General features: G+C 40.3%; 1 protein-coding gene across 6 annotated transcripts in view; it reads right to left on the bottom strand.

The window, feature by feature from the left end:
- Nucleotides 1–16,853, bottom strand: part of ntng1a (netrin g1a) — a 116,345-nt gene that overhangs the window by 47,049 nt on the left and 52,443 nt on the right. For all 6 annotated transcript variants that reach the window (XM_069151402.1, XM_069151399.1, XM_069151397.1 and 3 more), the window contains exon 3: nucleotides 11,573–12,216. In XM_069151402.1, the coding sequence (XP_069007503.1) occupies nucleotides 11,573–12,216 (644 nt within the window). The remainder of the gene's footprint in view (nucleotides 1–11,572; nucleotides 12,217–16,853) is intronic.

Here is a 16,853-nt window from a genome sequence, read left to right as displayed (position 1 = left end):
CTATTTGTGCTAAAGGTTTTTTGTAGTCAGCCCCTTGTGGTCCTAATTGGTACTGCACTTTAAGGCACTTCCAAATTGGCTTCACTTTCAATGCCTGTAGAATACATCCATTTTTATATACAGTATCGCTTTAATTCAGTTTCATATGGTAAAAAGTAGCAATACAAAAGCATATATATAAACACATTGCACAAGTTTGTGTATTAAAAAAAAATAATCTGTTTTGTAAAAGTTATATGGGAAAGTATGTTTGTTAGACCTCAAGGATATGTAGGTACATGTATGTAAACATAATGTTTGTTTAGCTTTATAGGTCACATAATGGCAGATAATGTCACAGGATAGTGACACAAATAAGCTATTTTTATTACTAACAGATAATAATAGATTTATTTTTCATGGTTTTCCTTCAAAACAAAAGAAAAAGGCAATTTCTCAAATATTACCTCTGTTATTTGTAAAAAAAAAAAAAAAAAAAAAAAAAATATATATTTAAAGAGCTGTTCATTTTGTGGTTTGCAAAGTACTCACTAATGGTATTATCAAAAACAAATAGCCATTATGTTATAAACTGTTGTAGGAAGCAAAGTGTATCTCAAACCTCTGCTGCCCTGGGAAATATTGCCAAAGACCAGCAATCGGCTTCAAAGATCTGCAATGATCTTTAAAGCACTATCTCCGTCTAAAGCAGAGATTGCCACTTTCACCTGACTGTCTTTCCTCACACAAACTACGCCCACAGAGATTTCTATATGCAGCCTTCTTGATAAACAATGCTTCAGCTCCAACAACTTCATTCAGAAAGGGAGCAACAGAAAGAAAACAATGTTGTTTGTGTTATGAATATTAATACGAAAATGAAATAGCAGGGGCCTTAGGAAAGTACAGTACAATAGCTTTAAGCTGGATTGTCTTTGGAAAGGGGCAATTCAGCAAACAGAGACTAAGCAGTGAAAATCCATCCCTCTTTCATCCAGTCATTTGTATGTGAGAGCGGTCGGCAGCGTGGGGAAAGAGAGGAGGTTTTAAAAGGCAGTGAAAAGAATCTGTACTTGGAAACAGGTAGTTTATACATGGAAACTCGGCACTCAAACTCATTCACCTTCTGAAGACAAACAAGTTGGATAAAATGTGCTGCTAACGCAGATGCCCTTGAACACTGACAATAAAGTTTTGCTGTTGTTGTTGTTTTTGAGACAAAACACATTCAAAATTCAAACAAGTGATACTTTTCCCCCATAACTACAGCAACACCACACTGCACAACTTGTTTTGCTTCATAAAAAAAGTTTTTATTTTCTCAACAGGGGCCTTGGATACATTTTTCTATCCACATTTTTCTAGGTCTGTATGTTATTGCTATAAATATATCACCGCTTCTGAATACCTGGAGGTTGCAAAATGCAAAACCCTTCAAATATGGCATCCGGTGTGTGAGTGAGTCGATGCTCTGTGTCTTTTAATGAGTTGGAAACCCATCTACACTTGTCACTGACTAAATTCTCGACATGAATGGATCGATAGGACGTAGAGGAGCCACACAATCAGATATTTTTTTGATCATATTTCATAAAAAAAATATTTCAAAACAATTATCATTTGCTGTCTTAGTGAAGAATATGAAATGCTTTTTTTTTTTTTTGCCTTAAAATTAACCTCATCATGTACGTTGTTTGTGCTTTTATGCGTAATGAAAAATGTCCCTCTTAAGCTCTATTTTTATTGTGCACCAATTTAAATATTACATCTTAAACAGGTATGCGCATGCATGGGTTGAAAATGCTATGTATTGTGTTGCATTCAATAAAAAAATATGTCTACTTTGGTGCATGTCAAGTGTTTCTAACTGTGGCTAAGAGCTAATACAAGTTACTGTCAACCTTACCACATACAATATTTTACATACTGTGCAATGTCGAATTGCTTCATTTTGTTTCTGTATTTAAATGGACATTTTGGCAAAAGAGGTCTGTGCGATGACTGTGACATGTCCTGGTCAACCAACTCACTAACTGACATTTTACCTTCCTTTAACAAGTCAAGTTTACATTGCTCTGACTTTAATTTTTCTTGTTACATTTTGTATTTCATTATTTCAACTTCTAATTCTCTGTCTTACACATTGTTCATGCTGCATCTGCATCATAAATAGCTATTTTTGCTGGTCACGTGTTCGATTTGTCATTGAAGCCATAGAGACATTAGAAACTTTTTGACTGACCAAAAACCCCTCTATCATCAAATTAGCTTTCAGAACGGTCTTTGCTGTTTCCTCCAGACAATGTGCCCAAATTTCAATATTAAAGTGGTCAGCAATCTTTAATAATTGTTCTTTAGTACGCTGTTCCAACAATGTTTCAGAGGGACCCTGAATAAAACCAGAAGCCATGAAACCAAACACAGGTGACGAAAACAAACTGCGTTACAAAACCCGTAAAGCATAACGGTACAAACATAAAGGCCAGATGAGCAAATCTCTTGTGAACGTTTAGAAAGTGGAACTTGCTCGTAACCTTTCAGAAGGTTAAGCATTCTTGCATACTTTGATGCCCCAACTTGACCGCCACAGTCTTCCATCCTCGGCGGCATGTAGGAATCTGGTTTGGTAACCCCATTACTTTGCAAAAATCCATGCAAGACCTGAAAGACATGTCCAGCTTTTAACCAGCGAAGATGGAGAAGCGGAGAAAGACCGCTCAGCCAAGCCATTTGCCGGCATGTACGTACCCTTAGCTTCTGAATTTCTCATTTCTCGGACATCACATAGAAACTCTGTTAATGAGGTGAGTATCACCAATGTCATCATCAAGTTATAATGTTCAATTTTTTTATAAGAGGGTCGAGCTAATTGGTAACAATCAGTCACTGCTATATTACCAAGGTTTGGAAAAAAAAACAACATGTTAGCAGTACCTTAGATTAGCATGTTAACATGCTAACATTAATAATTAGAACTAAACACAAAGTATAATTGAGACTTAAGTAGCAGTCAAATAAAAAAAAATTATAAACGATGATTAAAAGTTAAAAATTCATCCTGTGCGAAACATGATATCTGGAACAAATTTCACAGCAATCCATCAAATAGTTCTTGAGATATTTCAGTCTGAACCGACCAGCCGTGAGACTGAAATTGCCATGGACAGATCCATGCCACTAGCATTGCTAAATATGTGTCCTCTCTGTATAACCAGAGCTAATTAAGCATCTGAACCAAGGCGTGATTGACAGAAGAAACATCACAACACTGATATATTTCTGTCCTGCTTTCCAGGAATATACCCCATTTTTGTCCGTGGCCACAGAGGACGCAGACGTGGCGCCGATGGTCAGACATTGCCAGCAGCTGTATGCGGATGTCTCTGCACAGGCAGCTGTGGCCTCTAAATATGGTTAGTAGCACAACGCTCCACTGCTGCCATGGCGATGCACCTCATATTCTCCCTGCACCTTTTCACCTTCTGCACTGTTGCATTTCTGAAATCCGCCCTCACCAAATGTATGTTTTTTTTTCTTTTTACCTTCACGGTTCATGTGTGAATTGCTCGGGGAGGGTTTTTGCAGCTGGGAACATCCAATTAATTGGAAAGGGGGGCCAGCTTCTATATTAATACTGCTCACATGGGAACACACCCACAGCAGCTGGCTCTAGATGTAAATGACTGTGAATGGTATTTACTCATCACAGGTGAACCACTGGAATTTTTTTTTTTTTAACATTTTTGTTCTCATTATCAACATTTAGAAATGTTTTAAAAAGAGAGAAGTCAAAGCAGAAGCTGCAAGAGGACAAGGAGGGCACTGCAGGTGAGTTTGCATTGAGATTTGTTAAGAACTACACGAGGACAAAAGCTAATAAGTCAAACAAAGATGTATTTCATGCCTCTGTTTGCCAGCTTGTCCCGGCTTCTCAGCAGCTGGAGGTTGGTTCCAGAAACTTCTGGATGCTCTGTTGTCCAAACAGCCATGCACACATCTCAAATATCTGATAGCCCAATGAAGCAGCACATAGGAACAGGGCCAGCAAAAAGTTTCTGCTCCGACAGATAGAAATTTCTTTTGAGCTCCTCAAACTGGCAGACTCGAGCCGGGAGGGCGTCAGATAGAGGAACCGAGGTGGGAGGATCAAAGGCAGGGAGGTGGAGAAATGGCCTGGATAGAAGTCAGGAGCGACAGGTGATGTAGGCGTTGATGGAAGGAAGAGGTAAAAGACAATGGGAATGGAGAAGCAGCCGCATCTCTGTTTGGTAGCTGGTTGAGTTGTGGCAGGAACAAGAAACAGATGCAAGGAGATAAAGTGAGGTACCGATACGTTTTGAGTTGAATGAGGGTCAATAACAGGTCGAAAGCACGAGCACTCCTTCAATGATGTCAACCAGGGTTTCAAATGAACTCAGGACTAAAGTAACTCTCCCTTTAGCTGCCCTGCGCATCCCAGTCCTCATATCAGAAGTAAACTCCTTCCACTGTAGACTCATTTAAAGCCAGTCGAAGCTGGATAAAATCTTGAAACAAAGATAAAAAATCTTCAGAGGTAACCATGAACCTTCAAAAAGAAGATTTGATTTCAGCTAAAAACTTGGGGTCACCAGTTAATAAACCACTTCTTCACTATGTGGACACACAAGTGTAGAAAGGCAGCTTCAAACTGAACTGAATGCAAACAGAGTAAAAAAAAAATCAGTAAAAGAAAAAAAAGAAAAAAATCCTGCGCGCTCTGAAGGTAGAGGGAATATAAACAAGAGCAGGGAGAAGGCAAGTGCAGATCAAAGGACGGACTCACGTCGTACAGCAATTGACAGTTATCAATCTAATTGCCATTCACATAAAGCCACCATACAGAGTACGAGTATCACTGCTGTACATACAGTATAAAACAACTGTCAAAATAAAGATGACTAAAAGTTAATTCATATAACAGTAAACGTGTTTAAGTACTATAATTAAGTATACAGATTTTAGGCACTACAGTATTTTCAATTAAACTTATTTTATACTTCTACTACACTACATTTCTGACCCCCCCAAAAATTAAAATTAATATATATATATATATATATATATATATATATATATATATATTTTTTTTTTTTTATTATTATTTTTTTTTTTATTTTTTTTTAAGTATATCAAATAACATGGACTGTTAAAAGATTAAAGCAGGGTTTGCCAAACTTTTTGACTTACAAAAAACTGATTCCAGTCATGGCACAATATGACTCTCTCCACCAAGTTGTGCATACCATACACATGTTTTCTGATGGTTTTTTTTATTATTAAAAAGCTCAATCAAATAAAATTATCTGATAAGGTAAAAAAAAAAAAGAAATTCTAGTTTTTGGCTGAAACTACTACACTGTATTTAAAATAATCAAAACTAGCTCCATCACAGCCCACTACAGCAATATTTGTAATGACAAGTAATGTCATATACTATACCACCCACATTGGTATTTATATGTAGACCTTTATAGAAAAAAAAAGAACTACGAGTTCCCCATGGGATATGTATGACACATGTTCATCACATGCTGCAACATATGATAACGTGGGGAAAATATGTGGAAAGGTTTTAACATTGGAATCTACACCGGCTTCACACATTACACCATGAGAAGGTTTTAAAACAACATTTTTCCCATGGGCAATGTTTATGTGTTTTTTCTGTAAGTACGTTTTCGCATGGTTTTATATTAAGTAGCCCAAGGAAGGTAAATTATCTGATACTTCCAAAAAAAAGTGAAAAGAAAATTACTTACTAAATCAAATCCCAATTCTTGAAATTTATCTTGTGACCTTTTGAAAAGAGCTCAACTAACAAGTTAGTAACCGCTGGATGAAACTAACACACCGTATATAAAATAATGAAAACTAGGTCCGTCGCAAAATACTACAACAATCAAAAGCTGTATTTGTAATGATAACCATGTAATATAAGTATATCTGTACTTCCAATTAAAGTATGATTTTAAACATAGGACCTTTACATTGCATTATCGTATTGCTATATTTTCTTGAGAATAGAATGTGAGTCCTTATTCTATGATTTCTAACAGCTTGGTTGATCTGTGGCACTTTATTGTGCAATAATAGGAGCAACATATGGATCGATAATGAAGATAATCATTAGTTTTGAGCCTCATCTTTGCAGGAGCCAGGCCAGTATACGGAAATATTGGAACAGCAAAGTGACAGATTGATAAATGTGAACGAACTGGGTCTATGATTATGACCACTTTGCACTTTTGAGTGGCATCCCTATGTCTTGTGTCTCCACTTTGATGAGTCACCCCTTGACCCTCCGCCGCTATCGACAGAGAAATAAATCAGACATTTTGACTTACAGCCTCATTGACTCTTGAAGTACCTCACTTAGCTCATTTTTTGCCGGACTAACAAAAGGCTCTTTGGTCACTTGATTACAGCCATTAAGCTAACATGTGGCGTGGATGTTAACAGATGGTCTGATTTATCTGGACCAGTCGCTTGGCCTGTCCCACAAAACATGGCCTTCCGCCACACAATGACTAATGTCGACTGCTGATTCGAAAAATAAGGCTGAAATGCAGAGCACAGCGCAAGGTAAATAGATGCTTATGGTGGCACAGAGAGAGCGAGCAAGCAAGGAAACAGAGAGACTAAGGAGGGTAGACAAGTGGAATGACTTATTCAAGGGGGAAGTGGGCAGCAAGAAACATGAAATTAGCACAAATAGATTATCTGTCGACTACAGGCAGGGCTAAGAGCAAGCCAAGCACTGTGGAGGGAGACAGAGAGGGAAGAAAAAAAGCAGATCGACTTCTTGTTTGTTCCTCCCTTCGGGGAGATCCGATGGAGCCATCACTCACCAAATTGCTGATCTGTAGTTGGAACAGCTGTATACAAAGCACACGTGCACTGAACTACACGGCAATTAGAATGCACCAACAGTGTGACCCGTGCACTGTGGGAGAGATGAAGTGCCTAATCTCTTACAGATGGTACATTTTTGCATACCTCAGATGAAAAGCTTCCCTTTATTGCACTTTTGGATATTAACGCCTTGCAGTGCTGTGGATTTGATCCAGTGATTTCTAATAATGTGGTGACATTGCAATAATAATGACAATTCATCCTCAATAATGCACAACGGTGCAATACACACACCAGTGCAGACTGGCAGTGTTTTATTGCACAACATGCAATTAATCAAACTTATAATGTTCCATAAATATTCCCTTAAGTGGGAGGGAAGGACTGAATTGTAAAGGTGGGATGACGTGTTAACATGCTGTGGGCACTGGGCATCGCAATATTGCCAAGGATGAGTTTCACATCAATTTTAGGAAGAAAAAGAAAAAGTAATGAATTTTTAGATATAGTTCAATACACTATCTAAATGTATCTCACTCCAATAGCCTTTTAAAAAATGCAAACATTTTCCTTACATCTAAACAGAGTGTCATGCACTCACAAATAGTATAATGTAAATTTAAGATTATTCCACTTCCTGATTTTTAGACATTCGATGGCCAGGTTAAACTAAAAAAAAGTACCATACTAATGCAGCAGTTTTTTTTTTCCAATTTATTTCTCATCCTTGCCAAAATCTGGCATCTCCAACACATTACCCACAATGCAACTTGACCACCGGCAGTTTGAGAACAGATCCAGAAGAGTTAATGTACCCTGAAGTCATTAATCTCAAGCCGAATCCAAATTGGCTAAATTCCAAAGCTGTTGATTGTGACTGCAAATAAAACTTATCCTCAACCTTAAGATTGTTTTCTGGAAAAACATTACAAACAAAAGTTGACCATAAACCCACCGACAGAAGGAATCTACTAAGAACTCATTAAATCTGTCTTCCATACTGGCAGGTATTTACTGAAATGCCTTTGTAATATACAGAGAACTCTCTAAAAGAAAGCCTGAACCCACAACTGTGAACCTTTCCTACATATTCAACAACAGTTGAGTGCAAATCAGCTATTTTCCACCATTTGCATGCAACTTTAAGTGATCTGATGTTGGGAGTCCTGTGTCTTTGATGGGCTATTATCAGGGATTTGATCAAAAACTAAACATAAAAGACGAGTTTCTGAGTGTTCGTCCAGTGTGTAAATTCAATTGACTTTTATCCCTGGCTGGTGACGCCTAAAGGATTTCAAGAGGCTAAATATAAAAGCTAACAAGGGGAGCCGGGTCCTCTTTATGTTTGACATCCAAATACTCAAGAGTGTTGAACTGGTGACATATTCTGTGATTTCAAGCATTGTAGACTCTGGGAGAGTTAAAACCGGTCTGCAAGTCGTCACAGAAATATCCTGAGAAGTTGGCTCGTCATTGGCGTTGGAATTCACTGTCCTTTTTTTTTTTTTTCCCTCCATGAGGGGAATCCATACCACGAAAAAAGACTTTGTGCATCTAATACCCAAATCACCCCTTCAGATGAATTGCCTTTATACCCTGCAGTCGACAAGACTGTGAACTCTGAGGTTGTTTCTGACCGTCCCTGATAATGCCCCTCAGCACATATATACTTTGGAAAATTTAATCACAACCTCCCAGAGGCGCAAAGGTAAATTGGTGAAACAAACTTTCCTTTCCCTATCAGCTGTTTAGCTTCACACAAATATGGCAGAATCGAGCTGCAATTGTTTCTCACAATATGCGGTTTACATTATAATTCATGTACTGACAGTGGGAAACAATTTTGCAACTACGAGCACAAGTAAATAAAATCTGTTGCCAGATTGAGAGGTTATTTAAATCTCTGGCCTAAAAGGATTGTCCTGGTAGATTTTGGCAATTAAAAAGCATGACAGTGTTTATAAAAAGAAGTGCCAAAAATCCCACCTACAGTTCCTGCTATTAGCAGTAATTTTTGGTTTGATGGTGGGTAGTGGTTTTTTGCATGTGTGGTTGGTGTTTATCCTTCCAGTAGCAGTAGAGGAATCGGATGGGGCAGGGTGTTTTGTATTTACGGTATAGGAAGGCAGAGATCCCGAGCCCCTTCAGAGAAAAGGGGAAATAGAGCGCGACAGTACAGCAGGGACAGACGCTCAAATAAGAGAAACCAAGAGTCAGAGAGATCCTTTAGTAGCCTGAATTTTCTCCTGCTTTAATTACACTGTATTGATCACAGGCAGGAGGGAGGAAAAGGAGGGGGAGATTGAGTGAAGAGGGAGAGACAGTTGCAAAATTGCAGGCTGCAGTTACTGTAAAGCATGTAAAAAAAAAAAAAAAAAGTCAGAGCAATTATTCCAAAGTCATATGGTAGATAATTAGAAAATCCTCCCAACTCTCTAAACTCCCTCTCTCCACACACCCATTAAGCAGTGCTGATACAATGAAACAGTGAGGGTGTCAAATTCATTTAAGTCACCAGTCAGTGTGCATTGTTCACATCCATCTCACAGCTCCATGCCTGGTTTGATTTGAAATTTTCATCATCGATTTTTTTTTTTTTTCCCCCTCGTGCCTTTGCTTCGGTCCTCCCTTGTAATCAACCATAATAGAATGGTCATGCATGACACTTCTGGCTTCCCTTTAACAACTTTAGCCACATGTTACAGATGCAAAGAGGACGACTTCTGAAAAACTGTGCTTCTCCTGTCTTTTCTAGGTTGACCTACTTTGGCAAAGAGCTTAGGTTCCTTTTCTTTGTTTCTCGCACTGTTGTGGCAAGGGCAGAAAATCTGCAAGCTCTCCTACTGTATTTCCCTCCACGCCCGCCCTCACTCCAGATCCATGCGGATGGTGGCTGAGTCCAGCACAGTGAAATATGCCAGATTCAACCTCACTGCCCCTGCAAAATCTCTCCCGGCGAGTCTCACAGAACTGTATTCTTGGGGTTAAGGAGCTTATGTCTCGTATACGACGCATGGAGAAAGGGGCTAAGCAGTGATTCTCCATGGGAGGGAGGGGGGTGGGGGGCGTGAAGCCTCTCTGTGTAGAGTGTATCTCATTATTTGCTGAACTGTGTGTTACCTTTGGTAAACAGTGGGGAACATTTCTCAGGCGAGCGTCACTCTAAAAGCAGCAGGCTGGTAAACGACGGCGGCCCGATGGTGCCGCAGAGCCATTGCTCAAGTCTGCCGCCCCAAAGGGATGTATGAGTTCGGTCATGATTAGTCAAATAGAATAAATAGTCTGCGCTTACGACAGCCCTCTTCATTTCAGCGTGTGTTGAATGGATGCCCCGTCCAACTCTTTTGTGTTCGTAAATTCCCTCCAGTTATTTTTGCTGAATGACCTTCTCAATCACAAGAAAAGTCAAAAATTATATTTCGTAGCGTGGCATTTATTATCATAGCCCCTTGTGCTCAAGGGTACCTGCCCATTTACTGTGCACTGGAGCGATGTGTAGTATGGTTGTACTCTCTTTTAATGGCATATTAAGAAAATCAACAAATTAGAAAGTCATTAAATTGCTTGAAGGCAGTTGACAAGAATGTAAATAATGTCAGGGCAGCACATTATTTACCTCATGTTAACCCTCACACTGTAAACTTTGATTGCGTTTTCCACCCAACTACAGCAAGTGGTGTTTGCTGCGGCTGAACAGGACACTACTGATGTTTCTATTTGTAGTCATCTTCCCGAGTCTATCTTCAGGCTGAGGCACAGTGACACAGCCGCTGTTGCGAGCCGCAGTCTGGCAGCCTGACTTCAACACTTCAACACTTCAACACTTCTAACCGTTCCCCTCGAATTGTTGTGACGTTCCGCTACTCTGCGTTTCTGCGCAACGAGCCTCTCATGTGTGAAGAGCAAAACAAGAGTAATTAAATCTTCATTCCTTCACCCCCACAACCACATTCACATCTGTTAAATTGAAAAACCACACAGTGTAAAACAGATCTACTTAAGTCTATGCCCCAGTGACTCTTGTAGTAGTAGCGTCGAGAAGCCGGGGAAGCTTTTGTCGGTCTTTCTGCTAACAGTATAATGGCGTCTTGTTTGCATGTTATATGACCCTCTGTGGATCCTGTGAATCAAACACTAATTGCAACATGCGGCGACCTGACGGCTCAAATGCTACATCGAATGTTTTCCGCAGGCTAGTAGATGGCTGCATGAATCTGGCGTCCAAAATAAAGTGCTTCAGCAAACCGTAAGCTGCTCGGTTAATTAAGACGTGCTGACAACTGGTGAACTCTGCACTTCGTTATGGATCTACTGCCTAATTGAAAAGAATAGTTAACGGTAAACACTTTTTTTTCCTCGCTGCCGGGTAGCTGTACTGGAGTTGCAATAAAACCATAGAAAATCCACTGAGGTGTCTTTACATTATCAATCGTAACAGCATCCCTTCAGAGAATTTGTCCATGCATGGTTGGACGAACCTGTCAGGACACCCTTGGCTAAAGGTTTTTGTTGGGCCCCTATTAACCCCACTTTAGTTGACTAATTGCAAATTTACATGTGAAATCGAACCAACTAAATCATTGAAGTCATGACAATCACTTGAGCTGGACTTTTTAAGTTCCTACCAGTCTGGAGTCCTTTGGTATTTGCCCACTTTTCCTAGTTGGTAATCCAGCCATGAATCTATCAAACAGCATGTGTGGAGATGGGTTTGTCTTACCTGCCCTGAACTTTGATGTCAGAAATGGCATAGAAGTATCTGGATAGGTTGTTCTCGTCCACCATCGTAGCTCCTGTAGCAGGCCGGAGCAGGCGGACTCTCAGATCGGTGATGGTAAAGAAGTCCCTCAGGTTCTTGGTTGTGTCCAGTTGTCCGTAGAGTGACGCCATGTTGTGGAGCCGGGGCCCGGCAAACAGCGCAAACCGGTCCTTGATCTCAAAGCGCACAGTTTTGTCATACTTCCACACATAGCCTCGTGAGTAGTCCTCAGTGCAGATGATGTCCAGCAGGGTGTGCTGAGTCAGGTCCTGCACCGTCTTGGGCTCCATGGTGAAGGCGTCCAGGCAGTCCGTGGCGTAGAACTGGTAGGGCTGCCAGGTTCGCCCGTAATCTAGCGACTTTTCGAGCACCATTTGTTCGGGCCGGCCAGACTCGAAGGTGAGGACGATGTCGTCAGTCAGCTCAATGGTCTTGTTCCAAGAAAGCGTGATGTTGACCAAGAGGGCCTTCGGGTACTTCTTCCAGGACGTGGACTGCCAGAAGGTTGTGGGGTTACGGCCCTCGATGTCAAACATGAGCTCTGGAGGGTGGGCGAGCTCCTCAGTGCTGGCGTCACATTCATTATTACACATGTAAGGGTTCTCCTGCACAGAGTAGAGGAAACAGAGAACAGAAAAAGAGAAAGCAATAGAAATGTGTTAGTTGTAGCAAGAAATAAATTAAACAAATCAGGTCATGTTCAGAGTTGGTTATTAACCGTTTCTATTCAGGAGGTCCGGGACTTTGTCTGGTAGTAAAATGCAAGCCATTTGTTATGCCATTGTTATGGCTAAAACGGGTGTAGCATTTTGTGTTTCATTTCTGTTGCATCAAATTTGATAGAATTGAATTTGGGAATTTTAAGTTTTTCAGTCTCACGTTGGCCATGTAATGGGACACACAGACTTATTGAATTTAAAAGTTCTTACAAGTGCTTCTTATCTGTGGAGCCCAAGGCTTTTCATTTTGGCCTTACAATTGTGGAGCTGTTACTGACTGAATTTGGGGATATTTGTTCAGCTGCAAATTTAAAAAAAAAAAAAACGTGCCTTCATCTTAAGAGAACCATGTAAGCATGCATTCATACAGTGTCTTATTTGCCATTCGGAGATATTTGATTTCTGATTCCTCGAGCTTGGCATTACTCGAAAGCTGAATCTCAGTGATGCTGTCACGTGCTTATACAAGCTTTGTAGAGTGCATTTATAAATTAATATTTGAAGACATGTAGGCTTTATGTTGCACATTTATTTTTTAAGAGTCTGTCAACACCTCTGTTAACGCTTGACATTACAGCTCCTTCCCCTCTCTCTATTGCATTGTCACACCGTGGAACTACAAATATCATGAAGAGTCATTCACAGTCCTGAAATTAAGATGTCTAACTTCTCCTGCTCATTCTTGTTGGAATTACAAGAAGAGTTTGCATTCGTTGAACGCAAATTAATTTGTAAAATCAGTCAATAGAAAAGAGCAGCAAGTCTCTTTTCAGTCTCTTTTGGTCTTCAAATATGTGCAAATACCTCGTGATGCTTTCCAACTTGTTTCATTAGCAGTATATTCACTCTTTATAGCATGCACTTAAATGTTTTGTAGGATTTGATCATTTTTATCAACTTCATTCAGAGAAATAGATGTAATGACTGACTTTCACTCTCTGTTTTCAGAGTTTATTCACAAGGTTTAAATTCATCAAGGCCCAAACTTGAAAGAGGTCTTTCCAAAAGCATTTGTCCGATTTACCACAAATCATTGCCAGGCAATGTTCTCTCTCCTTGTTCCCTGGGGGCTCGATCTAGCTGTCAGGGGGAGGAGGCACTCCTCCACCAGGACCTTTCAAGTGCTACAAGCTCCAATTTATCAGGACAAGATAATCCACTACTTGATTAGGTGGGAGATGTCACCCTGTGTGTATGTGTGGAAGTGAGTGTGGCGATGTAGTGAGGAAATAGGGAGAGGAGCAGGCCTCTGATGTAAGACGGTCTAATGAAGCGGTGAGGCATAGCTCAAGGAAGTTAGAGGGAGAAACTGCTCCATTCGGCTAATAAGCTTTGCAAGTTTTTCCCTCGTCCTCCAAGGCAAGGTGACAATGAAGCAGGGTTCTGTCAGGCCTTCTGACTGTTGGAGGGCCCCATTAATATCCTGTCTGGACCATCCCCTGCAGGCCTCCCCCCAGCAACGGACAGAGGCTGCTGGGAGGAAACAGAGGAGGACGAAGGCGGGCTGGCAGTGGAAAATTCCACTCGGGCTTTAGTGTACCATCTCATGGTGGGAGGTTAGGTGTGCCATTAACTGCAGCATCTGGTGCGCCGGGTATCCACAGACAGATGTGCAATAATTTATAGGCGACAGTTATACGTGCTTAGGAGGTGTGAGCAGTCTCTAAAAGACACACTTGGCATGCAGGAATGGTTGACTGTGTCTATGTGGCTTGTTGGGAAGGTGCATTCATCGAGGGAGACCTAAAGCTGTTATTGAGTAACAGTGGAGGGTTCTGCTTGGAACAAATGTACAAATACAGGAGGAGAGAGAAAAACAGACTATTTATTACACAGTAAATTATACTGCATTCATACGAGACCACGGTGACTGAACTATTTTTAGTTAAGTGCGTTTTGTATTTTGTAAGTACTTCCTCTCTAAAGTTCCTAACACGTTTAAATTACAGTATATTTTGATTCACTCATTGCTGTGAAATTAGGTTTCGAATTATGCAGTATTGTACTGTATTCTTACACTGAGCAATGATCTCCCACCATATATATGCAGACTTTTCTTTTGAACTTAAAATGTGTTATAATAATGCAAAAGTCATTATGGGATCATTACTAGAGATCTGTGAATATGTGGGAACCAATATAAAATGCTGCAGCATGTCAAGCTGGAGTTGATTCCAGCAACTGTACTGAGTGTCGAGGAGGTTAAACAATTTATACAATTTTATAATATACTCATTGGCTCCTGCTCTGCAAAGTAGCAAGTAATTATATGTGTAAGATAAATGTAATGTACAGTACGATGTACAGTAGCTGTAAAGCACCTGGTTACATTCTACCAGAGCTTATACACAGGAAATGCCTTCATGCTGCCATCAGCCTATACTACACCAGTGTGAGTTTGATACACACTGTTTAGCCTGAAGTAGGACTGGGCAATATATCAACATAACATTGATATGGTGATATGAGACGAGATATTGTCTTAGATTTTTGATATCATAATATTATGGTATGTCGTAACTGGAGTCTTTTCCAGATTTTTAAGGGCAGCATCACGGTAAAATGATGTCATTTTTCTGAACTCACCAGACTGTTCCAGTCATTACATCCAATTTACTGAGGATTATATACAACATCTACTTGTGGAAATAATGTGTGAGAGAATCAAAAGCCTTCCTTTCAATATTGTTGTAATATCGATATCGAGGTATTTGGTAAAAAAAAAAAAAAATTATAATATTGAATTTTGTTCATATCACCCAGGCCTAAACAGTTCTTAAAGTGTCTTTATGAGAGCAATTGTATGATCTCTAAAGGTAAACGCTTTGTTCACCTGTGTTTAAATAAGGCAGAATCAGTGTCAGCTACTTCTACAACACCCACAGACAGACAGACAGACACACACACACACACACACACACACACACACACACACACACACACACACACACACACACACACACACACAGAAACTGTCGTCCTCACCAGCACATCTCTGTAATCAGACAAAGACGTATCCCTATCGATCCCTGTGGCCAGCCAGCTGAAAATCTGCTGCATGTAGCACAGCGCTGTCCAGTGGTCCAGCGATCCCCCCCGAACACACAGGTTAAAAACCTTTCATTACTGTCTCTCCCCGCATCTCGCTTAGCGACAAAATACTGCCTTTATGAAGATCAATAACCTCACCGGTCTGCCGGAGAAGAGCGGGGAGATAAAACGCTGAGTGTACGGCCTCATAAAAAATCAATAGCAGAATTCTGTGTTTTACTGTCGGGCAGCGCTCAGGACCCCGCCAGCAAATTAATGGTTTAGCGCACATTAAAAACAATTGACAGCGCCCGACACGACAACAGTGACATTTGTGCAATTACAAAAGATGTTTCTATTAATCTCAGTGTGACGATAAGCAGCCAGGATGGGGGGCAGCCATCGCAGATTACCAAACCAGCGCTCAGGTCGCTGGAGCGGACAGGTCATGCCAAATTGGCGCTAATAGAGATGCCGTCGATCCGCCCCAAAACACACCGGCTTAATCCGATTATTAGCATTGTGATGCAGTGAGATAGAACTGTGTGTGTGTGTGTGTGTGTGTGTGTGTGTGTGTGTGTGTGTGTGTGTGTGTGTGTGTGTGTGCGCTCATACACCAACAAGTATGTTGTTGTGGGTGGATTTCACAAATCATCAGCTCTAAATTATTTTGGCGTCATCCCCATTATTGTGAAACAGTTTAGGCTAATCCAACGGATCGACTCAAATAGAAATCAGCAGCACTGCAAACTAGTGGATAATGAATTAGACTAAATTCACTGAGCTGCACTCCACAGACTGGCGCTATTTGTAGTGTTCAGGTCATGAACAAACTATTATCCATATTGGATAATCCTGACCAGCCTCTCCACCACCTGCTGCAGGGACAGCGGAGCACTTTCTCCAAAAGACTCCTCCAGCTCCGCTGTCACAAGGACAGATACAGGAGATCATTCCTGCCCACTGCAATACGACGGTACAATAACTCACCTTTGGCCAAATCAATCTCACAACTATAACACTGTTGCACTGTTGTTTGTTTGTTTTAATCTTTGCACTATTGTTTAGTTAGTTTAATTTAATATTATTCTATTTCATTGTATATACTGTGCATTTTTACTCTGTTATTTTTAGTGCCTTACCTGGATCTATAAATGCTGCTGTAGCAAAGAAATGTCCCCTTGCGGGATTAATAAAGTAACGATCTATCCATGAGGAACTGTTTTCTCTTTGAGACTTGTTAGAACAATTTGTCTGATGCTCTCAGAGAGGTAACACTTTATATGACTGATCTGAAGTAATTCAACTTTTAAAAAAAGGCACTATTAAGGCCACGTATTTCAGATATTACAACTTTTATTGTGCTTCCGTACCTGCAAACATTTTGAGTCATGTTCAGGTATTGAAACAAAAAAAAATCTCTTGAAATCAAGAAAGAAAAGGCGCTTAAACTTTTGTCCTCTAAGAAATTATTCTTCCTTTTTATGCAAATT

The sequence above is a fragment of the Embiotoca jacksoni genome, unplaced genomic scaffold, assembly GCF_022577435.1.
Source record: "Embiotoca jacksoni isolate LCO1_2020_lvr unplaced genomic scaffold, fEmbJac1.0.p SCAF_17, whole genome shotgun sequence".
In the NCBI taxonomy this organism is placed as follows: domain Eukaryota; kingdom Metazoa; phylum Chordata; class Actinopteri; family Embiotocidae; genus Embiotoca; species Embiotoca jacksoni.
This window is presented reverse-complemented; position numbering and strand designations above follow the sequence as displayed.